Consider the following 24,818-nt stretch of genomic DNA (forward strand, 5'->3'; position numbering starts at 1 on the left):
TGGTCGGTCTCTACAGAGAGCTTGTCTCCCACCTACATGTAAAAGATTTCCAGGACCTTGGCTTTGACAGCAGGAGAGGGACTCACTGTTCCTGTCTTCAAGCCAATTCTAGCAAAACTTGATGTTGTGCCATTACAGTGTGTCTCTAGCAAGCCTACGTGCACGTGGTGCTTTCCCTGTAGTTCCCAGCAGTGGCTATTCTGGAAGGAGAAGTGCAGCAACCTTTGTCTTTAAGAGAAATGCTGGTTGACCTTGATGGTGTGGTTAGCTTTGAGCTCCTGAGTCAACAGGAGAGCAGTTGGGGTAATGTGAGTCCAGAGGAGCAGCAGGACAAAATGTAGCTGGGGGTTAATCAAGAATCTTGATACCCGCTTGTTTATTTTAACAGTTGTTTGCTTGAAAAAATTCAAGTGTTAAACTCTTCTCCTTTTCAAACGTAGCATCTCTGCGTTGTCCTAGTTGCCTGCTTATGACTCATGATAGCCTTAACATCCTGAAGAGAACCGAAAGCTTGAGGGAATTGCATGCATGTTGCCATTTCTAATAGGCTACTATTGAATACAAAATAAGAAGGAAAATGTACGTGGAGGGAACATCAACATGGCTTTTAATGGCATGATAGCTTTTTTTTACTGAAACATGCTGGTTAATTAAAGCTCAGTGTGATAAAGCATAGAGCTTGTTGAGTGTAGGAAAATCTGCCTTGCAGGGAAATTGCTGCTTTTTTTTTTTTTTTCTTTTGTGGTAGTGTGTCATTCTCCTCTATTTCATTAAAACAGATGCAAGAGGAAGAAATAATTCAATAAAACCTAACATTTACCAAAAGATTGCTACTGTGTGACAGTCCCAAATGCAACTTAATGTGGCTGAAGGAATTGGGGAGCAGAGCTGGGGGCAGCCAAGCCTCGTGGTCCTGAGCACAGAGATGAGCCACGTGCAGAGCACACACAGGGACAGGCTCGGGCCAACGTGTGCTCCGTGTCCTGTATTTTTTTTGTCTTTGAAGCACCAATGATACACAGAGGAAGTCCAGCTCCCTTCATATGAATGTTGTATTTTATTAAAACTAGTATTTTCACTCAAGTTTTTAAGAAATCCTTTATTTTACATGAACAAAAGTATCTCTCAGCAGGGAAGGTCCAGGATTGTGCAGTTTCACTATCTCTGTGGCTCTTGAGGACCACGAGGCTGGTTGACCCCCCCATCCTGCTGGGCCCAGCATCCCGCATCCTGTCCCGTGCTTCCTCCACACTGCAGCACAGGATGAAACAAGCCACAGGGAACTGCAGTTTCAAGTGGCATTGCTGAGGGTGGCAAGCAGCAACAAGTAGCTTAAGGCTGGACTGTTGTGGTTTTCCTCCGGGGAGGGGAAGCGGGATCCTGCCCATGCTGGGGCTGGCAGGGCTGGGGCTCATCCCCTTCTGCCCCTCTCCCAGGTGGTCAGAGCTCACTTCAGTGCAAGCACCAGGTGCCCTGGGCATGGTGGCTTATAGCCCTAGTGTCTCTCTTGACCCACTGTGACTCTCCGGGCACAGGGATGGGGACACAGAAACTTGTGCCAAGCCCCGGGAATGGGTGGCTGCCCCTCCTCTCCTAGCCCCCTGGGGTCTCCTCCATGCCCCTGGGGCCAGGTCTTGGGTGTGTTTGGGACTGGTGACACTCAGAGATTTCTGCCCCTGCCATGCTGAAATTTTGCCTTCCCCTGTGGGTCCCCAGCTGTGTGCCTCACCACAGGGTGCTGCAGCCACCCCCTTCCCATGGAGCTCATGTGGCCCTTGGCCATGCTGTTCTTGCTGGGAAGCCTGGGCTCAGTCCTGAAGAATCTCTCTGCCCAGCATCTGGGGCATCCTTGCCCACTGATGCTTTTTTCCCCCTGCACCCTTGCCACTGCTGTGGTAGGTGGCCTGACCAGCAAACCCAGGAGAAGGAAGCTAATGGGCTGCGCTAAAAAGAAAGCCACATATTTTTCCTAAATGCTGGAATGAAAATGTTGGTCACCATTCAGACTTGTTTTTTCCTTCCCCTTTATGTACATCTGTTTCCAACACAGTTGCTGTAGAAGCCTGAGCAGCCCCTGGCAGGCCTGTGGTGGCAGAATGCCCATGGAGGGAGCAGGGGAGTTCCCCAGGGCCTTCTGTGCCAGTTGTGCAGGGAGGGGCACAGGCAGGTAGACACTAACAGCTTTTTGCCTTGATTTATAACCCAGTTTCCATCCTTTGTTGCTTGTCTTCTGGAGCACTTAGTGCCCTGAGGAACACCCAAAAGTGCATTGCCCAGCAGACTCCATAAGTATCTTTGCTTTAACTGCTGTAAAGGCCCGGGTTTTATTTATTAATTTATTTAGATAAAAAATATTTTATTTTTAAACACAGCTGAGTGCTATCAGGCTATCATCTTGGCACATACTCTCTGGGCAGTCCTGTGAAATTTCTTCCCCTTAGGGCTTCATCCACTGTCAGGATGTATCTGTTGATAAGATCTTTCATCTCCTGGGTGAATGGTTCAAAATCCTTTTGCTTAGCACCAGACCGCTTGAAATTCCCATCCCTGTTGTTCTCGACACAGAGCAGTCGGTCTTCGGACACTGTCATATTCAGGAACTCCACCATTTCCTTCAGCTTGGGGATCAGGCTCTGCTTCAGGTCCTCGTAGTGGATGATGAGCAGGCGCTTCCCATACTTGAGCCAGTCCAGGACATGGGAGGCCCACCACGAGGCGTAGCTGTTCACGAAATCGGGCCACTCTGGAGGACCAGAAAATGAGACACATTTAGTCATGCTGCATTTCAACAGCTTTCCAATTGTTACCTTGGGGAACAAGACTGGTGTTGCCAGGCATGGTCTGGTGTTGCTGGAGAAGTCTTCCCGGGGGAGGGAGTGGGCAGGGCAGGGGGCAGAGCTGCAGCTTGGCCTCATTCCTGTGCCAGGGTGACACCAGCTGAGCCCTCTGAGGGTCCCTGGGCACCCTGCACCAGGTGGGCACCCTGCACCAGGTGGGCACCCTGCAGAGGGGCTCGGGCAAGAAGTGCCCCAGCGTAGGGTTTGACTAGGGAGTATGAGCAGGGCAGGGAGCGGGTCCTGCCCTGCAGTGCCTTAAGCAATGCTTTGCCATGTGACTTCAGATTCTTTCACTTCTGTGGTTTTTCTACCCTTTTACCTCCATTTAAAATGTAGACTGATAAAGAGACAGTTTTATTTTTATATATATATAAAATAATATGTAGTTATATAGTAAAGTAGTACCTTTTTATTATGTAAATGGAGCATGGAGAGAGAGAGAGAGTCAGGTGTTCCTGAATTCCAAATCTGTGGCATGACATATCTTTATGCATGCTTACCAGCCTGCTTATGGGGAGACTGGATAAGGAAATAGGATTAATAAGTAAGATTCTTCTGTTCCTGGAACATGGGAGGGATTTATTGTCACCTGTCAAGATCACTGGGACAAAATTTACTTAATTATTTTCCCACATTTGCTTTGGGCATTAATGACACCTCAATGTCTATTTGCTGTCTGTGATAATTTAATTTTCTGAGAGTCAGGATAGTCCTAGCTAAAGCATTTGGGCTGGACAAAGAGCACTTGTGGCTGAAATGTAACAATTTGTAGCTTGCATTACAGGAAAGCCATTCCCTCTAGACTTTTGCTCTTTGCTAAGGGCTATTTTGTCTATTTTTTGATGAATAGGTCTTGAGTTGTGACTGATACTGTGACTGATACACGAACTTGGGAAAGAAATGTGTTGTGACAGATGACACTTCCCCCAGTCCGCTCAGCCCTGTGCTGTGTGTCTTGCCAAGCTGCAGCTGTAGTGCCTGAAACATGCACGAGGAGAATGCAAGCTGGATTCTGTCTCTGCGGCTGAGCTTGTAACCAGCAGTGCATTCAGTGGGGAAATTGTAGTCACACCATCCAGCTTGCCAGTCAGATGCATGAAGCATGGCAGGCATGTTCTGCAGTCTTCATGTGTTCAAAGAATCCTGAATCTCAGGTCCCCTTATTGGTATTACCCTTATTTATCTGCAGTGCAGTAGCACCTGTGCAGTGCTGTTAAATTTCCTTTAGGAAATGTCATGCTCCATTGGATCTTCCAAATCTTAAATTAGATTTCGCATGGTTATTACATGTGGCAGGAGCAAATTTTCTTCACCTCGCATAGCTTAGCAAATGGGCTGTACCCAGGGGTGTTGTGCCAGGACACATCTTCTCTGCCAAGCAGCACGATGGCAGCAGTGCCGCCGGCTGCCTGTGGCCGCAGCCCTGGTGCTGCGCTGCCCTCCTCTCCGTGGGGGGCACGGCCAGACCCTGACCGCTCCCATGCTGCGGCGCTGGGTGCCTGTGGCACTGGTGGTGGCTGCAGTGGGATGCAGGTCCCACTGCACTGGTTTGCAGTGCTGGCCCAGGCCCAGGGCTGTGCCCCCCCCACACGCCGAGGGCCCCGCTGCGTCCCGGCGTTACCTTTGCTCCGCCAGGTGCGCGCGGTGGCGTGGCCCAGGTGTCCTGCGTATCTCCTGTTGAACTCTGCCACCAGCGACTTGTACGGGTTCCTTATCAGCAGGATCGCCGAGTCGAACATCTCAATCTCCGTCTTGCCGCTTTCATGTGTTTTCACACAGATGGTCCTTCTGCTTCTCCAGTGGTCTTTTTCTCCTTTAAAACCTGTTTTACAAGACAGATTGTATGTCTGATTATATGTCTGTTGTGAAAGTACCAGTCAATTAAACCCATCACACAGGACTTGGGATCAGGGCTGAATTTTATTCCTGGCCTGTCACTTGACTTGCAAGGCTTATTGATTCTATTTGGCTGGGACCCATCTTCTAGTCTGCTGTACAGAGGACCTTGCCCCTGACTGGAGCCCCAGCTGCTGAGCGGGCAGTGCCTGCTGCTGGCTGCACCACACCAGGCTGCTCCTTCCAGGCATATGTTTCAGTTTTACCAAACGTGCTGACAGTGAGAGCCTTTGCTGGCTCTGAACAGAGGGATGCCAGAGTGAGGAAGCAAAGCCTCATGCCTTGGAAGGGCTTTGTGTCCCATCCATCCCTCTGGCTATGGTACCTTTGTTGTAGAGGGCTCCATCAAAGTAATAGCTTCCTGTGTAGTATCCTGTGGCATGCTCTATCAAATGGCGAGCCCATGTATTCCCAGCCCCAGGAAAGCTTGACAAAGCAACAAACACTTTGGATTTTGTGGTTAAGAATTTCCTGTCTGTGCAGCGGGTGTCTGTGAATACAAAAGATATGTCATTGTTAGCATTGTGGCTTTTTAATAATTCCACTGACAGCTCTTGATTACAGCATTTATTGCTTCTTTCTTCTCTTTCTTACGGATATAGGGAATCAATTTGAGTCCAGTTGTGAGTCGGCTACTTCCCAAATTAATTCAGCCATAAGAGGCCAAAGAGATTATCCTCAGAAGAGGTTTTTGCTGTTTTTTTGTTAGGCAATGCTTTCTTGAAAGAGCTGGCAAACCATTGTACTTGCCAGCAAGGTGTGATAAAAGCCCTTTAATGCCTGTTTGTTAACTTCTCTTTGCCTGGCAGGTTGGCTCTTCAATGAAAACCTAAATGTGCCATTATATGTGGAAATTGTGAGGTTTATAATTTGGGAAAAACTTGTTCTCCTGAAATCCAGATAAGCACTTAATTTGTTTAATTTTAAGCTTCTGAAAGGTTTCACTGAACTCAGTGCAAATCATTGCATGGGTAAAGTTTCCAGTGTCACCTAAATGGTTTATTGAGTTGGAGCCTTACTCTCTGCTTTGTATTCCAGTTTTGAAACATGTATGCAGATGAATCTGCTAGAGGAGGATGAGCAGAGCAAAATCAGAGTCTGCAGAGCTGCCTCGGTGGCTGTGTAAGATGGGGGCTGGGTGTGTGTTTAACGAGCAAGACAGGAACCAGAGCATGGTGTCCTCATCCCCGGCTGCCTGAGGTGCTGCATGGCTTGGGGTGTGCCTTCCTCAGCTCTGCCTTGTTCTCTCCATCTGTAAAATAATTATATTTTTGTAGGGCAAGGGGAGGCTGTGCTGCTTAATGAGGAGATGGAAAGATGCATATTAATGAGTGTGATTGCAAGGTGAGGATTTAAATAAGGGCCATCCTGCCATGTTGTGATACCAGCCATTGTGGCTAAGGCTGCTGTAAACTAGATGCCTTTTAGTTGATGTAGAGGGGGCACAGCGACTATTTCCAGCAGTGGTGGGTCTAGCCCTGGCTCAGTGAGGCTGGAACTTGTACCTTGCACCGGTGTCTGATAGACCAGGCAGTACTTCCCCTCGGCCTCGCTGCTGGCGTTCTGGCTGCAGAGCAGCCGGTTGGTGCCGTCGTGCAGCGTGAAGCGCCCGGTGGGGTATCCACAGTGGCACTGCCGCCCGCGGATGACTGCCAGGGGGAACTCCTGTGGAGGACAGAAAACAAATCAGTGCAGAAATGCCACAGCATCAGCTGCCTGTGGGGAATGCTGCTGCTACACAAAGAAAAATACATCTTCACAAGGCCACTGTCAAGATCAAAGCAGTGTTTGATGTATCGTTGTAAAGCTCATGCTTCTTACACTACTAGTGTCTTATTGCAATTTCTTAAAAAGTGGTTTTCAGACACGTGCCTAGTAAAGCTTGAAAGTTCACAATACTCTGGCTTGGCACAGCCACAGCATGGCTGAAGGAAGTTCATTGGTTGAGTGCAGACCATTCAATTCCACTTGTTCCATATCAGCATTTTTTGCCTTTTAAAAGCCTTTGGTGTCTGGATGTGTGTGACAGGACTGCTCAGCAGCTTATCGCTTGCTCTTCCCCACGTGTTCATCCGCTGATAAGGAGTCAAATACAAAACATGTGCCATCAGTGCCCAAATAGCCAACATTTACTCAGTGAATGAGATAGGATGCTGTCAAAAACTATTTACAGACTTGATCCAAGGGCAAAATAGTTCTCCTTCTGCCTGCAAACTGAAATTTTCTCTTTTCAATGAAGTAGTGTTTCTTCGTTTGAGAAATTAATGTGTTCTGGCCCTCAAACAGTGGCTGGAATAAAGACTGTACCTCATGCCAAGGGGCACCTGCAATTGATGGACTTTGCAGAAAGGCTGGAGGTTTTGCAAAGAGCCCTGAGCAAGTGTTTTTCTGTGTTTCTGTGTCCACAGAAGGCTGGTAGGTGCAGTGCTGGTCTGCAGCCTCCCCACATGAGGTGTGGGTTGTCCAGCCCCACAGGAGGAAGGTGTGGGGCCATCTTTGCCTGCACAGCGTTCCTGCTGCTGGGGCTGCTGGGAGGGGAGAAACAGGGAGCAGGCTTCACAATGGAGAGTTTTAGAGTTTCAGTGATGGCAGCACATGTGCTGAAAGAAGCAAGACAGCAGTTCTGGGAATGGCACCAGGACCTGCAGTGCCGGGGCAACGCGCTGCAATCAGCTGATTGCTCAGAAGGTCCATCCTGTGCCACCGCACAAGGTAATTGCAGAGGAACGTGTTCAGTCCTGACTTCCCATCAGTGTTTAATCAAAATTGAGAGCCATCCGCTTTGCTCACCTGTGTATTCATCTGTGCCCCAAGACGTGGTTATGGCTTTAAGGAACCATGTAAATTCTAAGTGCAGGACTAGTCCTCAAGCTCAGCACACAAATCTGCGATGCTTTGCTTCCATTAAATGTGTGGATTGCCACAGAAATCTGTGGGTCTGTGATGAGCATTTTTTTGCATTGAGCTTCAGAGACAGGCTTGGGTGTCTGTCCTGCAAGCTGTAATGCAGTGAGAATTTATGTCAGTGGGACTATTTACCTAAGAATTTCTGAGAATAAGCCTCAGCAGGTAGTTTAGTGCTGACAGGAGAGCAGTCATTCTCCAGCAGCAACACAGATTGTGATAATTCAGTCACTAATTGTTCTTTATTAGACTGCATCAAAATTAAGTATTAAGATTAGGCTGAAAATACATATCTGGTTCTACTCTGCTAAATTTCTTTTTCAATACTAACTCTTAATTGCACTTTATCAGTAAATATTAATAAAATTATGTTGTCTGAGAGTAAACTGGCACAGAAATGAAGATTTTTCTATTGTTAATAGATTAATGGCTGATCTTGGAAAGAATTTCTCATAAGTCCTGCTTTACTGAACATTTGTATGCATAGGTGTTGTCTGTGTGCATGTTTGTATGGCACTATATGCAGGTATATGGGTGGTTCACTGCAATTTGCTGCACAGAGATAACTCCATGATGCTTTCTTAAAACACAGATAGGTGATATAGAGGATATGTTGACTGGGAAAAGCTTTCTCTATCTAGTAATTAAAAAGATTTGTGGTTTATGCCTTAATAGTTTTAATCAGTTTAGTGATGCAAGAAGACAGAGTAATTAAATGTTCAGTTTAGTGCATGAGGCTGAATGTTGCTGCAGGCTAAATCTGACCACACAGGGAACCTTTCCCTTTACAAAAAAATTAGCCCCATCAGAGTGGGGAGGAAGGGAACCAACCACAGCAACAGTTCAGTGATGCTTCAAGCCAGGAGTGTGCACAAGGACAACAAATGTTAGTGTGTCCCTTCTCCTCTTAGTCCAAAATCCAGTAAGCACACAACTGACCTGATTTGTTGCTTTCTTGTAGTCTTATATACCAGCATTAATTTCTACAATGATGCCACTTTAAATTAAAATAAATCAGATTTAAAATGCACACGTTATTGTGAAAGTGGTATAAATTCTTCTGGTGTGGAGAGAGACATATATTTGTTTAAAAGTACCAGGAGAGTCCACTGGCTTTCAGTATGCTTAATTGCTAAAATTTTTCTTTGGCAGCTTTTTTTTCTTTTTTTTTTTTTTTTAATATTTAAAATTGTATAATGTTACTAGCCAGGACAGTTGCACATTGGTGTAAAAAAGTGTGTAGATACCTCAGCATTAAATCCTGTCACTTGTTATGGCAATGCCAAACACCCACCCCCCGGCAGCATGTCTCCCTGTGAGCACAGCCACCGAGACCTCCCACAGGTCTGATCTGGCTCTGGGCTTGGTTAGAATGTGACACGGAAGTGATATTGATTTCCTTGTGGTCCATGCGGGTCACTAAGAAGGGCTTTTCTGTGCATCGTGTTTAGCAGCATCACTCTGGTGGTTTTGCTTCCTGCTGTCCCCACTCGAGAGAGTGGTTGGACCATGACGCATCACTGGGTATTTACACTGATGAGTTTTGTCCTTTAGGAACTCATTTACAAATTCCAAGCTCTAAGGCACTAATTTCTGCTATTCCCTTAGTAGATTAAAATTTAAAATAACAAAAAAATAAGAAAGTATGTGAAATGAGAACTCTTCTTACTTTCTTGGAGCAAAATTCAGAGCACATCTCCACCGTCAAATTGGGCTGTATCAAAGAGGCTGGAAAGATGTCTGTTATATTTTCTGGAGCTCTAAAGCATCCTCGGTAGATAACATTCCTCCCTGCAGGGATATGAAATAGGTTTCTCTTGAGAAAACAATGTCCGTAGTATCCTACCTCTTTCACAAAGAACAATATTAGGTTTAGAAGCTAAAAATAATAAATTCTCTATTTCAAATGCTGTAGAAATAAGAGAAACCATTATATACACTAGAAAAGTGTGTTGCAAATCCTGTGGCATTGAAAGGAACAAACACCTTTAGCTTTGTACAGACCGCTGAAAGTAGGGCTGCAGCAAAGAGTTTAAATTAAATTCTACCAGTGGAGGGCATTGCTATTGTTTGCAAGTGCCAGTTTTCTTTTGAAGACGTGGTTTCCCCTGAACGACTTAAAAACCCCAATAAAAACTGTAAAGCTTCCCATTATCTGCACCAGAAAAGGAAAGGAATTTAAATGAGCCCTGAAAGCCTCCACAGGGACCCACCTTCCTGCACATCTGAGCTGTCCCTCTTCTCTTCCCACTTGCTTTCTTTTCAGGCCAAGGGAGTTTTCTGCAGCCTTTGCAATCTAAACTTAGGCTTTTGTAAGCTGTTCAGGGACAGCAGCTTTCAAGTCTTTAGCATCAGCCTCTGATCTCCCCTGCTCCTGTATGAATGCCATGGAGCTTGGCAGAATTGCTTCATTTTTTTCCATCGTTGTGATTGAAGTCAGAATTTGGCCCAAATACTTGTTGCAAGCAGCAGTGCAATTTTCCCTCCTAAGAGAGAAAGGATCCCTGGGAGGACCAAACAAAAATGCAAAGCTGTCCTGGAAACTCGCTACCGCCCCGAGGCCATGCATTTCCACAGATGAACTAATGGTAATGAAGAAAATAACACCGAGTAGCTGGGCAGAAAAGAAAAAAATTGTGGGCTTTTGAAAGGTGGCAGATGTCTTCGTCACTCTGTACTATTGACAGAATTTTCCTAGCATGATTCAACATGCAGAAAGGTGGATTTAGGAATGAATTTGGGTCTTCTGAGTTCTGGTCTGCACCCACTGGCTACCTTAAACCATATTTGCCAGAACTGATGTGGGAAATGTGTTGGGATGACAGGAGAGGAGATGCCGTGTAGTTTTGAAGGAAAAATTTGGTTCTGCATGAATTTCCAATCAAAAGGGCCCAGATTGTCCAGCATGAGCCAAGAGGAATCTAAGGAGAAGCTGCTAAATATTGTTCTAGTAGCTGTTCAAACCAGTTACTAGAAATTATGCTCTATCTTTGGGATCACTCAGGAGATGTGAAAATAAAGTAACTCTATGCAGGTTGGGATGAAACAGATCACTGCAAGCACAGCACCCAAGAGTAAAGGAACAGAGTTTTTTTGGCTTCTCAGGATGCTCCTGAAAAACTTCATACTAAATCTAGCATTACTATTTAATTCCTATCTCTCAGTGTGTTGGGAAGAAAGCTTGAACTGATCAGATTCAAGAGAACCTGCGGATCACTCTGGAAATGTGCTGTGTTTACTGTCTTGTCTGCTTTCTGGGGAAGGATGGATCCTGCCCCGAGGAGAAGGGCATGCTGTGCTGCAGCCTTTGATCTTCACTGCCCTTGAGGTGACATGGGGGCAGGAGCTGCGCAGCTCGTGGTGCCCAGGGAGACGAGGGACAAAGAGGACAGCCAGCAAGCTCCATGTCTGGGAAGTTTTAAATGGAGACACCACTAGATCTGCTCTATGTAAGGAGAAGCCTTATGCAAGGTCTGGTCCCTGTATTGCTTGGTGTAAATCACAGATAATGCTACATTTTTTGAGTTGCTTTCCAATATACTTGTTCATTGTGATTGATACTTCTGAGGCCTCTGCACTAGCTTGTGTCAGTGGGATTTTTCAAACATTCAAATATCGAGTATTACTAAGGGCAAACAAAACACAAATCTAGCTCCACGCTAAACTAATTTGATGACTAATTCATTAATACTTAAGAAAAAAATGCCACCTTTACCTGTGAAATATATATATATTTTATGCTGAAGATTTAAACAGTGATGCATATCCTGGAAAACCTGCCAGCCTGTCAGTCTGACACTAGCAATTTAAGTCTATGTTCCTTTGATATATAATTTATATGTAGTTGGGTGGATTATTGTACAAACCTTGACTTTTCTTTAAGAAGACATGAAGTACCATCAATACTGGCACAACCCAAGGCCTTGGTGCTGCTTCTCCACAAATAACATTTGTAAGGTCTTGTGAGCTTGCCAAAAGTAAAGACTGCTTAGCTGTTTAGGTATTTTATGTGCTTTGTGTTGGCCCAAATGCTTATCTGTTGTACCTCCTGTGGTAGCTAATTGAATGACAAGTAGAGTAATTGTCATCTAAAAATGAAACAAAATCGCAACTGCTGCTAGAACAGAAGTCCTTGGAAGAGCAAGCCTGTGGACTCATTCCTCTCACTTAAGAAGGAGATTGGTGCACCTCTCTGGCCTCTACTGAAGTCCTGCTGCAGTTGCATAGGACTTACTTTGCTTGGGATCATTTCTGAGTTTAGGGTGGCATTGGTACGAGTGCTTTTCTGCCTTTCCATTATATGGCAGCCACATCCATGGCTGTTTCTTAAATATGGGTTTGTCCCTCTGCAATGGATGTGAAAGGGAGTAGTTTTTCAGCTGGGGTTCTTCTGCTGTTGTAGTTGCTCTGCACTTTGTTCCTTCCCCACGTGAACCCTGGTGTGGCAGCCCTGCGGTGCTATCCCAGGCCCCTCCCACTCCAAGGGGGTAAGCAGCGAGGTGATTTTGGGGAGGGAGCCAGGGCAAATGGATCCTGTACCCCACAGGTGTCTCTGCTCTATGCTCTTTCAAGCTCAGGTAACCAACGGAGCAAGAGGAGCAGCAGGGACAGTCCATGGGCTCAGCCTGGCTGTGGGGCTGGTGTTGCTGCTTGCCCTGGCTGTGCCTACTTACGTGCTCTGGCTCCAGCCCGTGGCTCCTCTGCTCGGTAGACAGAGAGCCGGTTCACCCCTCCGCACACCGAGCCCTTCTCCCCCTTGCACTCGCTGTTACACTCCTCGGGCTTGGCGGCGGTGGCTGGCAGCCTGTTCCCGCAGTAGCACTCTGCTCCGTACGCCAGGCCCGCGTAGGTGTAAGCCCTGGGGGAACAAAACAGACACAGTGGGTACAGACACCCCCGGAGTTAATCCCCAGGGAAGGCAGGACTGTCCCCATGCATGGGGAATGCTTCTGCTGCCTGGCTCCAGACACTGGCCTGCAGACCAGCACAGCCTGCTAGAAATGGGCAGCCACCTTGTCCCTACCCACAGCTACTGCTCCAGGTTTTGATCAGAAATGTTTAGTACTGGGCAGAGTGACAGAAGAAAAGCCCCTTTCACAGGTTCTTTTAATTGGTATTAAAGGTTGAGCATTTTGGATCCAGTCAGGCAGTTTTCAAACACTTGAGCCAAGGTGAAGCCCTTGCTGGAGCAGCAGCCCCAGGCTCACTGTCTCTGCCGCGGTGCCCAAGCCAGGGCTTGTGTCCTGCCACCACACCAGTTACACCAGTGCCTCCTACACCACATGAAACCACTGTCCAGAATAGGCAGCAGTGAAATAGTCTACTTGAAGCAAGGTATCAGAGCTGTGCCATGCCTGACAGTATGGGAGAATTGGTTTTCACCAATGCTGTATGTTTAACATATGCATGTTTTTCCCATTTCAAATTCAGTTTCACTTATTGTTGGAAAAGAGAAAACTTGCAGTGAAAAAATACCACTCACCTCTCAGCACAAGCTTCCTGACAGTGAGATACTGTCATTTTTCTTAAGTCATAAAACACAGCTCCCTTCAGTGTCCTCTCCCTCGAATCGTCACTGAAGCATCCCATGTAGCTGCCTGTGTGCAGGAAAGAGCAGAGTTAGGCAATGAACACAGAATGGGGATGGGGGAGAGGAGAAAAACTACCCAGCTGTGACCCAAGACCCTCAGCTGTTGGCAGGGTTGTGTTTGATCAAATTGCAATCTGTCCAAAGTCCTGCCTGCTCTGCAGACCTGTCCACTGGTACCAAACCTTTGTAGGTGCTACGGAAGGGGTAAGCAATGTGCAGTGGGGATGATCTTAACTCTTCCCTTGCACAGGTTCCTGGAAGCAGGCCTGACCTTGCTCATCTCCCTCCCATGGGTGACAAAGCATGGTGAACGTCCAAAGGAGACAGCAGTCTTCAAAACTGTATAAACTTCAGGAAATCCTGTTGGATTTCTCCCAAGTTTTCCTAAAAATTTCTAGTTGATACTGAAATGCTGCAAGAGAAATACTAAGAAAATAAGTTTTCTTTGGGTACACAAAGTTATTAAAGCTAGGATGGAAAGATAACTTCAGTCTTAACTAGGCAGCAGTGTTGAGCTATCACATCAAACTATCTCTTTTGCTCCAGTGCAAATTAATCTCTTAAAATATGTCATGCTTTACTTAGCGTAAGATAGATAAATATTTCTCTTAGACTGCAGCATAAGTTAAGCCTCTTTTTTGTTGTCACAAACAAAATACTATAAAAATCTAGTCCATTTTTTAATACATGGTTGGAAGGATGATGTGGAGTCCCACTATTATACAGTAATTGTGTGTATATAAGTATGTTGAAGCATTAAAATATGAAGGAAAAAAGGAAATTGGATTTTTAGAAGTAGCAGCATTGAGATGATAACACAGGAAAATTAAATAACATGACCTGTGGACAGGAAGAGAAGATATCATGAAAAATGAAACTGAAAAGCATTATTAACAATAACATGATCCCCAAGAAAAATAAAGTTCAAGCCACTCTAACAGAGATTTTGGACCTAGGAGTAATCCTCTAGGGTGGTCTGCTTGTCAAAAAGTGAAAAAAATACTTTGTGAATATTAAATACTGGTTTTATGAAGTACAGGTGCAATAGTTGGGGGGGTCATGTGATTATTTTCTGCAACTGTCCATGAAGAGCTTATTAAAGTTGCTGGTGACCAATGTCAGCAGAAGATGGATTTGCTGAAGGTGGAGGTGCATCTTGCTCTTGCAGAGAGCCGGTGGTGTCTGTGTCTAGCCCTTCCCAGCGGGGACTAGTTGGGAACAGGGCCCCATTCCAAAGCTTTCCTCTCCCCTGCACCAGGCTTCGTGGCTGGTGCACAGGATGGAGAAGCTGCAGTGTCAAATTTTGCGCTAGTCCAGGGCTGCCCCAGGCTCAGGGGCCCACTCTGTGTGCTGTCTCTGGTCCCACAGCTCTTGTGTCGCTGTGGTGCTGGTTTGGCACCCGGGGGGGAAGAGGCGTGTGACCCTTGGCTGTGCCCGGGGAGCAGTGTGCTGGCAGGGATGGACAGAGAGGGCAGGTCAGGAACAGAATGTGTTTGCAATAGCCAAATGTAGTGTATGCTAGAAAGCTGTTGCAGCAGGATGGCATATATAGACTTAAGGTATTGTGTAGTTTTTGATAGTTATTTAATAAAAACCGCTTCTAAAGCGTTCTCTGTTCTGAAAAAGAAAATCAGTTTAAGAGTGTTCATCTGTGTCTGCTTGAAGAGAAAATGATTTAAATTAGGGAAGCATATTTCACTGTCTGGGCTTCCATTTAGTCAATAAAAATATATTTTTGGAAGAAGTTACAGGTCAGCATGACCAGGGGTGTTGGCATCATACTTTGGCCAGCACATACACTGAAGAACTGGTTTGAAGGTGGTGATGAGCCAGGAGGAAGGCGTTTCTGCAAGAACACACTGCGGTGCTCTGCAGCCTCTGCCTGGGACAGTCCTAGGAGGATGTGCAGTTTGTGTGTGCCAGGACACGGGGCAGGGGGAACACCCCTTACCTTTGTGTTCTGCAGTGTGCCTCATTGCTTTAAATCCTGCTGTCTGCATGGACTCCTGCTCGCTGATGAACCCATGAAACCACCTTCTTCTCAACTGTCGGAGCTCCGAGTTGCGGGACACAAGCCACTGAGGGCTGTGCCACTGGTCCAGGCCTGGCTCCTGCATCGTGTCCATGCCCACCAGCAGCCGGGGGCCGGGGCGGGGGTTTTGCGGCGTCCTGGGATCTATGATCCCAACCCCAGCCATCCCGTCTGGCACTGGCAGGGCCTGGTTGGCAGAGGTCCCACGGGAACCTTGCTGCATAACCAGGCGGGTCCGCTGCAGCAGCAGGAGGCTGCCAGCCATCAGGTAAGCTGCTGTGAGGAAGAAGAGTAGAAATTGTGTCCGACGGAGAAACTTCTGTAGCCTGAAGAAAGCTTTGGCCATGCCCTTCCTGAAGCGGGCCCTTCACGCCTCCCAACAGGCCCCTGAATCTCCGCCTGGCCAGCTGCTGGTTCTGCTCATATGTTCAGCCCATCACTTCAGTGCCTTCTCCTGAGGACAAGCCTTCTCCCCAGAGGGCTGTGCAGAGGGAACAGCCTGGTGTGGCTCACACACCCACCTGCCCCAGGGGCTGCACGTGCACCCCCTGGGCTGCCGTCATAGTGTCTGCCCAGCAGCCAGTGCCAAAAGCTGAAATACCAAGAGGAGAGGTTGGTTCATATCAAAATAGAAAATACCCATCATCAGGGTGACTTTCCTTCACCAGCTCCCCCCCCCCCCCTTTCTTTTTCAACTGAGTGTTTCTCCATCTGTTGTTTATAATTCTGCACTTTATAATCCTTTGAGAATGTTTGATTAAGCAGAAGCTAGTTTCACATCTTTGGCCTTTCTTTTTTTCATTTCTTTTAACTTGGAATGCACAAGAAATACCTTTATGATGAGGTTATCTCTCTTGGGATATTTGGGAAAAAAGTTCTTTTATCTTCTTTTCTCAAGAGCCACCATCTCCATTCTTTGTCACTGGCTGGAACAGGCAGCCACAGCATAGGCATCTTTTTAGGAAGGTATTATCAAATTCTTTCCTTTCAGCTAAAGAGTAGCTAAGCTACAAATGCAGATCAGAAGGAAACAGCAGTGTGGGTGTATGTGGGGGGGGGAAAGAAATTTAATCAACTCACAGCAGATAAGATAATTACTAATCTCTGCAGCACAATAAAGTCAGCCTTTATGCTGAAAGGATATTTGGGGATTCTGCACTTAGACACAGAGCTGTATGAGTTGCTGTGCATGTCACTTTAAAAGAAACCAGAGATGCTGTTATTTTTTTAGTAGATTTCTGTTGCCACGTATTGATGTGTGGATGCCCGTGGACAAAAACTGTAGTGAATATTTGAAAATAATAATTTCAAGTTTCACCAGATATCTCTTGACTTCCTCTGAGCTTTGCAGACTTTAGTTGTGCTGATGTATACCATGATAGCATTGTCTGGGCAAGAAAAGCTTCTTTGTGCTCAAGGGAACCTTTAACCTCCTGTAGCAAATAAAAGCTGGTGTCTCCCCATAAGTTTCTATTTTCCCAGTCAATCACTTCTCTGTGAAGCCACACAAGTGTTGAGAAAAGATGCAGTTTTTTCCAAAAAAGAAAATATTATGGCTTTTGCTTAACTAGCATTTGGGGTGCACTTTTGAAATCCAAAGTCATGGCCAAGAAACATCAGTTCACTGTCTTGTTTCAGTCTGATTTAAAGTTTTGTGGATATTCACCTATGCCTCTTTCTTAAATAGATGATACCAATTAAGTGTCCACCTATTCCCTTTTTCATTTAGTTGTGCAATTTTTTCTGTCCTAAGCAGCAATCAAAAAACAAAGCCCCAAACCTTCTAGGTCAAAAATATATTAAAGCTCAGCAGAATCTTTTGTCAATTGAGCCTGAATTCCTTTTGTGTGACCCTTTAGCCTTGATTGCTAGATGGGTTGGCACAAGGCAAGAGTCCCTGTCTTCTAATCTTACAACTTGGGTGGTCTTAAGGACCTGATTTAGATGCTTTTTAATTTTTTTTGCTGTTAGAGTTAAGGTATGCTGGTTGCAATTGCATAGAGCTGAGTCATATCCAGAAATACTCTGCATTCATCTCTGCACTTTGTCCGAAAACTTGGTCTGACAAGGCCTTGCAACTCTCTTTCCACCAGTACCTGTGGATCTTTTAGCAGCCAGTGAACTTAAGGGAGCAAGTGGGTGCAAAAGCTATGAGGCTTCAGCATGCTGTAGTAAATTAAGACCACCTTCTCCACTGTAGGAGTTAACACAGCTCCCTTCTGATCTGCTCCAAAGCCAAAGAAAATGCATTGATTTACACCAGCTGAAGAGCTGACCCTTGAAGTTAAATTATTGAAAATCTCTGATCCATGTTGCGAGTGCTCAAGAATTACAGTAAAAGGGTCAGAAGTACCTAGACAGATGAACAAGAAATTAGCCATAATTAGATACTGCAGATTGTAACTGTGCTAATTTATCTGAAGAAATACTGTCTGTCAGCAGCATAGCTGTGATTTGATTCACTAGTTGTTCCTAACATGGGGCTACGGAAACCTGAGGCTATTCCCAACAGAGGCTGTCTAGGTGTGTGTGTGTTTGAACCATTGTAGACTCCAGCTGGGACATGGTGAGGGCTGTGAGGAACAGCTCAGCCAGCAGGGCCTTGGTGCCTGAGCAGACAGCACCCTGCTCCACCTGCCAGCTATAGTGCAAAGGGATGGCCCTTAAATGCTGCTGCAATCTCATCAGTGAGATGATAATGGCTGCAATCACACAGGTATTCAAAAGGGGTTTTAGTATTTTTCCTTCCCCCTAGCAGCAAGATGAGCCTAGACAAATTTATCTTTGCCCAAGTTTATTTAACTCAGGGGTGCACAGCTTTTTTTGTTTTCTCACAGTTACAAAGTTAAAAAAGTTACAAAACCAAGACATACTTTGAGCCAAAGCTCTTGAGTGCATCCGAGCTGTTTGCATTGGCAGAGCCAGGCTGGGGCAGCTGGGGCCCTTCAGGCACAGCTGGTCGGTGATACCAGGGTGGCTGGAGAGGGACCATTGAGGCCGTGTAGGGCAGGCTGAGCATGTTGTGCTTGAAACTGCATCGGTGGCCCAGTTCAGCCCCTTGTAATGCCACTGTGTGCCTGAGTCTGCTGGCAGATTTCAGTCAAGTTTCTGTGTTTGCAGTGAAGTGGAGCAGCTGGGAGATGCATCATCCCCATGACAAGAGGACCTGCCACTTGTCTGGGCATCCCGCAGTGATGCCTCCTCGTGCCAGGGAGACAGGTCTGGCACTGCCTGCCCAAACACTGCCTGTGTGGGTGCCACCGCTGCCTCCCACGTGTGCGGGGTGAAAAGCCCACGGGGCATCAGCAGAACTGGGGTTCTGGGGTTCCACCATATCACATCTAATTTAAGTACTCAGCAAATGATGCATCCAAACACCACAAAGCATTTGGCATTGCACTTGTTGCTCTGCCTAGTTTGTTTATTTACTAAGGAGAAGCTGCTTCTGGGTCTCAAAAAAGCTAACTTTGCCTTTGCTCAGTGGCTGAAAAAGTTTAAATGGTACAAGACAATTTTACTGCCGTCAATATGGCATATATAAATTACTTCCAGATGCACTCGCCCTCAGTACAGTTGCCATGACAGTACATTGTAGTAGAACCCAACCAAATAATTAAGCAGACTCTCCGCCCACAGCAACTGCTGCAAATGTGCAACTAAAAAACTAAATGTTTCTTTTTAGTGAGAAAATAGCAGAGAGGGCTGCTGACATTAAAAAAACTCATTTGATTTTTCCATAAATTGCATATTGCAATATCATCAAAGTATGCCTAAAAGAATTGAAGTGCATCACTTTTGATGATGATATTGAAAAGGAAAGAGCAAGGAGGATATGAACTAGTATCTGGTAATAGAAAATGTATCATTTGTCTTTTTCATAGATGTTTCACTTAAAATGAATGAAGTGAAATATAAGAAGAGTCTTCTGCTCCTATTTATCAGTTCTCATAGCCAAAGGGGTTTTAAGACCATATTAACTGAGAGTTGAGCTAGTCAGTAAAATCATAAAATGATAATTGAAGGGACTTTGAGATGGGCAATGAGAACTGTTAAATAGCAAAGAAGATCTCTAGGTGGAGAGAACAATGAAAGGGTTAATGCTGTAACAAAACAAAACAAAAAATTAGCACTGGCAAGGATCAGCTTTGGAGATGCTGGGTGGTTGTACAGAGGGTCTGCTGGGTGCTGTGCAAAGAAAGGTTCCCTTGCACCACTAAAAAGGTGGCATGGCTGGGGGCTGTGTTTATAAATGGATAATTACTCAGTGGTTGCATCACAGCGTGCACTGATGGGACTAAGCACCAGACCTGAGGTATTTCCAATTTAAAGCTGTGGTTTTCTTTCATTCCTTGTTTTCCTTTCATTACTTATTTAACACCAGATTTATAATTGCCATTAAAAAAGTTGCTGTAAGGAAAAGCTAGGCCAGTACCTTTCTTCCAAAATGATCTTGCAAAGTATGACAGAAGATGTCATACTAGGCAGCTGCATTAATGTATTTGGAAACAGAAGAAAAATTGTAAAGTTCTTGGCAATTCTACTCTCAAGCTAAAGGAGTAGTTACAGAATTGTTAAGGGAAGACTGAATACTTTTAGTGATGCTATGGAAGCTGGTAAAGGCTGAAGATAGTAAAGAACAGCCCCAGCCTTGCAGGTGAAGTTGCTCTGCTGAGGCTGCCCCATAATACGTTGCTCGATGCAGAAACTTGGGTCAATACTGCATTGGCGGCTACAGCTCCTTGATCCTGGATCTTGTCTGAAGACCAGCAGAATTTTGCAAATTCAGAGTTCTTGGCATGGAAACAAGACTATGTTTTCTGTTGTAAACTGAAGGGAATTGGACTCATGAACACTATTTTTAGAAAAATCCATCCCTCTACCACTTTTCTGCTCTCTTTTGTCAGCTTTCTTTGAGGACAAATGTAGTCAGTTAGGACCTAGCCAAAGGATTCTGGCTCAGAGCCTTTTTTTTGGATACATGCTACCATTTTCTGGAGACTGTTTGGAAAGTCAAGGCTGACGTTATGCTGCATCAATGCACATAGGAAGAAAAACTCTTGAGAAGCCACAAATTTAAGGTTGAGATTCTGTCAAATAATTGCAGTTCGCTTTATTCCTGCAGCTAAAACCACCGTGAGTAACCTCGAGTGTCTGCCCGTCTGTCTGAACTGGGCAGCAGCGACTGCTTCTCACAGCTGTACTTGCATACGTGGCCAGAGCCATCTCTTGAGTTTTGAGAAAGGGTTAAAGAGGTGACAAGAGTGAGCTGCCTCACTCTTGGAATCAACAGAGAAATTCGAAATTATCCGTGTTTCCAAATCATGGGATAAGAAAGAAAAATGAAACCATGGATCAGGTTTTTGTGGAAAGTGGCCCATGCTGACAGTAAAGCTTAAAAGAAACATCCTGGTGCTCTCCTGTCTGTGTGGAACAGAACCTGAGCATTGACCTTCCTGGTGGTTCCAAGGCAATGGAGACCCACACGAGACCCATCTCAAGTCCCACAGCCTTCCCAGAGCTTGGCAGCAGGGACAGCCCCAGCTCTGGCTGGGCAGGCATTGCCTGCACTCTGCTGGCAACCGAGAGCAGGGCTAGGGCCTGGAGCCACCGGCCCACCTGGCTGGCCAGGCACCATGCGGCTCCAGCAGCATTCCCATCCCTGCCCCTCTGCAAAGCAAGAGGGGAACTCCAGCTGCTTTTCTTCTTTGTTCCAAGGTAGGATGTCTGGCTCAGGCACACGAGGCTGAGGATGAGTGTTCGTGCACGTCCTGCATCGCCCTCCATGTGGAACACAGCACCTCATTTAGTCCTGTTGCTGCAGAACTTGCTGAAGGTTTATATTTAATATATGGGTTTCTTTTCCATCTCTTCCCAAGTCACCTCCAGTTATTTGGTTTAGAGAATAAATGAGCTTTTAAATATTTCTAAAAACTAATTCTTCTGCCCCTTTCCCATCAAAATGAAGCTTGTCACTTATGTATTTTCAGTAATGAGATGCCCAGTGGACATACTTGAAGGGAACTTCTGCCTTTCCTGACCACTGGAAGCTCCGATGTGCCATGCCAGCTTCCCTACCAAAAGATCTGGCCTTACTGTCTGGGCTTTAGAAGCAATAAGCACTTCTTCCAGTGTACAACTTTTCACTTGCTAGAGGACTCATCTGTGCTGAAACTGTGTGCATGCTCCCCTTGTGTGCAGCTCTTTCCTGACACAATGCTGCTTTAAGTGTTACTTTCAGCACAATGAAAGGTCTGTCAACAAACTAGAAATGAGGTAGGAACACCAGAATTTCTCCACGTGCTGTAGTGGCTAATATTGCAGCTTGAGAGGGTTTTATTGCAAGTTTACCATTTCCTCCCTCACCTGTCCTACCTTTTCACGTGTTGAAAATGTGCTTGCTACAAGATGTAATCAGATTGCAAAGTTATCTTGGATGCTGATACTGTGTTAGAACTGTTCAATCATGATGAACTGTGATAAATAAAGCAGAAAAAAATGTTTATGCAGAGGTAGCAGGTAGATGGAGAAAAACTATATAGTCCAGAAACTAGTCAAATCAAGTGGAAAATGTCTAAGTTAAAAATAGCCATGATATCCACTGTATACAATATGGGAAGTGTTTTACTGTTGACAGATAATTCAGTTTTGGAAGTGAAAGGCAACAGCACAGAACAGAGCTGCAGCCTGAGGCTGGAGAGTCGGCACTAACTTGTGCAAATTTGGTCACAGCAGACCTTTCACTAGATATTCCACTTTTCTGAGACCAGTTTTCTGTAGGTGTAGATCTAGGCAGTAACGGTGGTGGTGGCTGCATCCCTCCCTGTGGTGAGAGATGCAGAAGGGCCTGCAGGAGGCAGCTGGTCCAGGGAGGCTTGTTGAGAGACAGAGTGCTGACTTGGGAAGTGTTTGGTGGCAGCTTGTAACAGAAACCATACCACAGGGATATGTTTTTTTTTTCCATTAATCCTATAATTTTTAACTTGCTCAGTGACATAGTAATAATCAGGAAGACTGATTCCATGCCAGTGTGGAAAAGATGCAGACATGTACATACCTACATTTTCTATGTATACATAAACACATGTGTCTGTGTATATATAGAGGTGTGTGTGTTCAAAAGATAACATAAAATCTGCTGTCACCATTCAGTGACAGACCCATCAGCAGTATTCTTGAACCCAGAAAGTATTTTGATCAATAATAAACCACTCATGCATAATGTGCATCCCTTTTATATGAAGAACTCGAGCAACCAGCAAATTATGCTTTATCTCCAATATCCAAAAAACCCAATATGGTTCTGTGGCCATAGGCTGAAGTTTCACATGAGATTGTTGTAAAAAATGTACCATATATTGATTTTTGCCTCAGCCCACAGCTAGGGATCTCTTCCTGTGTGCAAGGAAATCTAATGGAATTAAAATAACATGCAGAACTATAAATAATAGGTATTTAAAAAGCGTCTTTCCTAAGCCCCTTGACATCCAAATTCCTGCAACATCCACCTACTAAAAATTGTTACAGTCTATTTATTTAGCACAATGATTCTTCAGGAGATGTTCAGAGAAGCTGAGTGTTCTAGCCTGCTTCTCCAGGCTGTGTGACACAAACACTCCTATTATCCATGCCTACTTTTCAAGTATACTGTTTTGTGGATGCTCAGAGAAGGGCATCTCGAGAGCAAACTGCAATCTTTATACATAATGCAGCTGAGCCTTGTGTACTTAGATGCCACGGATAAATGTAATAAATCAAAGAGCCCTTCAGGCTGCAATGAATGTTAATACTTTAGCCTCTGCAAAAAGTTGTCTGGTTATTACTTGTGTCAAGGCCAGCTGACAAACAGCTTGCAGAAGCAGATAATGCAACTGTATCAGAGGAAAAAACTCACCTTTCTCTTATGGTCGAGGGACTCCTGTTGTAGCCAGGCAAAGTCCTAGGCAATTCAGCGCGATATTACAAAAAGCCGTCATGCACATCTGAAAAGCTGATGCATCCTGCTCCCTCTGCCCGTCCCCATTAATCCTCCTCCCGCCTCCAGAGCCGTAATCCTCCCGAGCCCCTCGGAGCTGTTGCGGGGTCTGCGCTGGCTCCCGCGGCTGCTGCCGGCTCCGCGCGGCTCCGCGCGGCTCAGCGGGCCGGGGCGCCGGGCTCCTGCGCCGGGCGGGCGCGGGCGGGGCGGGATCGCTCCATGGCCTCAGCGGCCGGCACGGGAGCGGCCCCGGCGCTGCTCCGCCGGGATCCTCGGCCGCAGCCGGGACCCGTGTTTCGTAACGCTGCCCTGCTCGGGAGGCAGCTCTGCTGTGCGCTGCTGCGCGGAGAGCTCTGCAGCCTTACGCAGCTACAGGCGTTTCCAGACCTACCCGCAGACTCGATCTGCCCGTCTGCTCGTCTGAGGGCACGAATGGCTGCATAGGCAGATGCTGAAGTGGCGGCGGCAGCAGCGGGAAGACCTAATGCGATCAGCTGAATGGATGCTCCTGTGTTTGTTTCTCGGTGCCTCTTCCCACTAGGGGCAGGTCCCTCTGGAGCCGCTCCTCTGGGGACCACGACCCCTTACCAACAGGTCCGGAGGGTCCCGGGAAAACGAGTCCCCAGCAGCCTCACGGCACTAGCTTGGAGATTTCAGGCAGCAAATTATTATTCTGGGCACAGGTGAATAGAAGTAAATTATTTATAAATGTGAGAGCTGAGAGGCAGTTTGCTGGGTTTCCTCAGGGCTGCCTGTGCTGCTCTGCTGCCTGCACTGAAAGATGGGCCCTTTTCTGCTACTGGTTCATCTGGAGATTTGTAATAATAATTTACATATATATTATATATATACCATTTATAATTATTGTTAAAGCATCTGCATTTGAATGATAGTAGGCTGCACACTTGTAACTGTGTGGTTTTGAAGAACCCCATAGTCTTTGCATATTTAAATCAAGCCTGTGGATTTTTGTCCCTTTGAGCCAAAATGTGGTTCACTCCCTGTGCTGAGGAGTGTGGGTCGGCACAGTGCGACCAAGCTCCTGCCTGGCTGGGGAGTGCAGCTCTCAAGGGTTGTCTTGGATCTGAGAGGAGAGAGGGGATTTGGATGCCACATGGGGTGCTGCATGCTTGGATCTCTCTCCATAGAGCACCCCCATGAGCAGGACCTGATCTACTGAGGTGATGCTGACACTGCTCACTCACACGTGGCTTTCCTGGCTCCACACTTCGCAGTCTGTAGCTCCCATCCTTGTGTGTGTTCCTAAACCAGGTCTGCATTCACATGAATCTGCTGACCCTTCAGACCCAGTAAGATGTGAAAATAAATGGCTGAAATGCTTTTGCTCCTAAAAAATGTTTTGTGGGACCTAATGTATTGATAGGGCTGCAATTGTACAGTGATTTTGGGAATTCTGATTAAATGAGAACCCTGAGACTTAGCAATGTAACATCCAATTTTAAAATACTGATAGCTGGGGATGTATTGTTACCCCAAGAAGTGCATCTTTTAGATTGCAGCCCATCTGACCTTTCTGTGTGTGTACAGCTTTAAGGATGCAAAAGTCTGAAATTAATTTTACTGAAG

At 45.9% G+C, this 24,818-nt stretch overlaps 2 protein-coding genes across 4 annotated transcripts in view; one reads left to right on the top strand and one right to left on the bottom strand.

The window, feature by feature from the left end:
- LOC127392194 (uncharacterized) overlaps positions 1-24,818 on the top strand; it is a 190,770-nt gene that overhangs the window by 76,251 nt on the left and 89,701 nt on the right. The window lies entirely within an intron of this gene.
- Positions 1,039-23,799, bottom strand: WSCD1 (WSC domain containing 1). 3 transcript variants are annotated; one of them, XM_051635879.1, is made up of 9 exons: positions 23,623-23,797; positions 15,179-15,851; positions 13,120-13,234; positions 12,311-12,495; positions 9,307-9,428; positions 6,239-6,398; positions 5,059-5,223; positions 4,459-4,659; positions 1,039-2,743 (listed from the first exon to the last, which is right to left on the bottom strand). In XM_051635879.1, the coding sequence occupies exons 2-9, from the start codon at positions 15,603-15,605 to the stop codon at positions 2,391-2,393; spliced, it is 1,728 nt and encodes a 575-aa protein (XP_051491839.1). In that variant the 5' UTR covers positions 15,606-15,851; positions 23,623-23,797; the 3' UTR covers positions 1,039-2,390. The 3 variants fall into 3 exon arrangements, with proteins under 3 accessions (XP_051491839.1, XP_051491838.1, XP_051491840.1); XM_051635878.1 differs by having other exon boundaries at positions 23,151-23,797; XM_051635880.1 differs by lacking the exon at positions 5,059-5,223 and having other exon boundaries at positions 23,151-23,799.

Source organism: Apus apus, chromosome 18 (assembly GCF_020740795.1).
Source record: "Apus apus isolate bApuApu2 chromosome 18, bApuApu2.pri.cur, whole genome shotgun sequence".
Lineage (NCBI taxonomy): Eukaryota > Metazoa > Chordata > Aves > Apodiformes > Apodidae > Apus > Apus apus.

Bases quoted from the DNA above. Each gene is read 5' to 3' on its own strand.
- WSCD1 (XM_051635879.1), bottom strand. From the start codon at position 15,605: ATGGCCAAAGCTTTCTTCAGGCTACAGAAGTTTCTCCGTCGGACACAA. The intron at 6,399-9,306 runs GTAAGAAGAGTT...TGTCCTCCACAG, and splicing joins CTGAATTTTGCTCCAAGAAA to GAGTTCCCCCTGGCAGTCAT. The intron at 5,224-6,238 runs GTACAAGTTCCA...TTGTATTCACAG, and splicing joins CTATCAGACACCGGTGCAAG to ACACCCGCTGCACAGACAGG.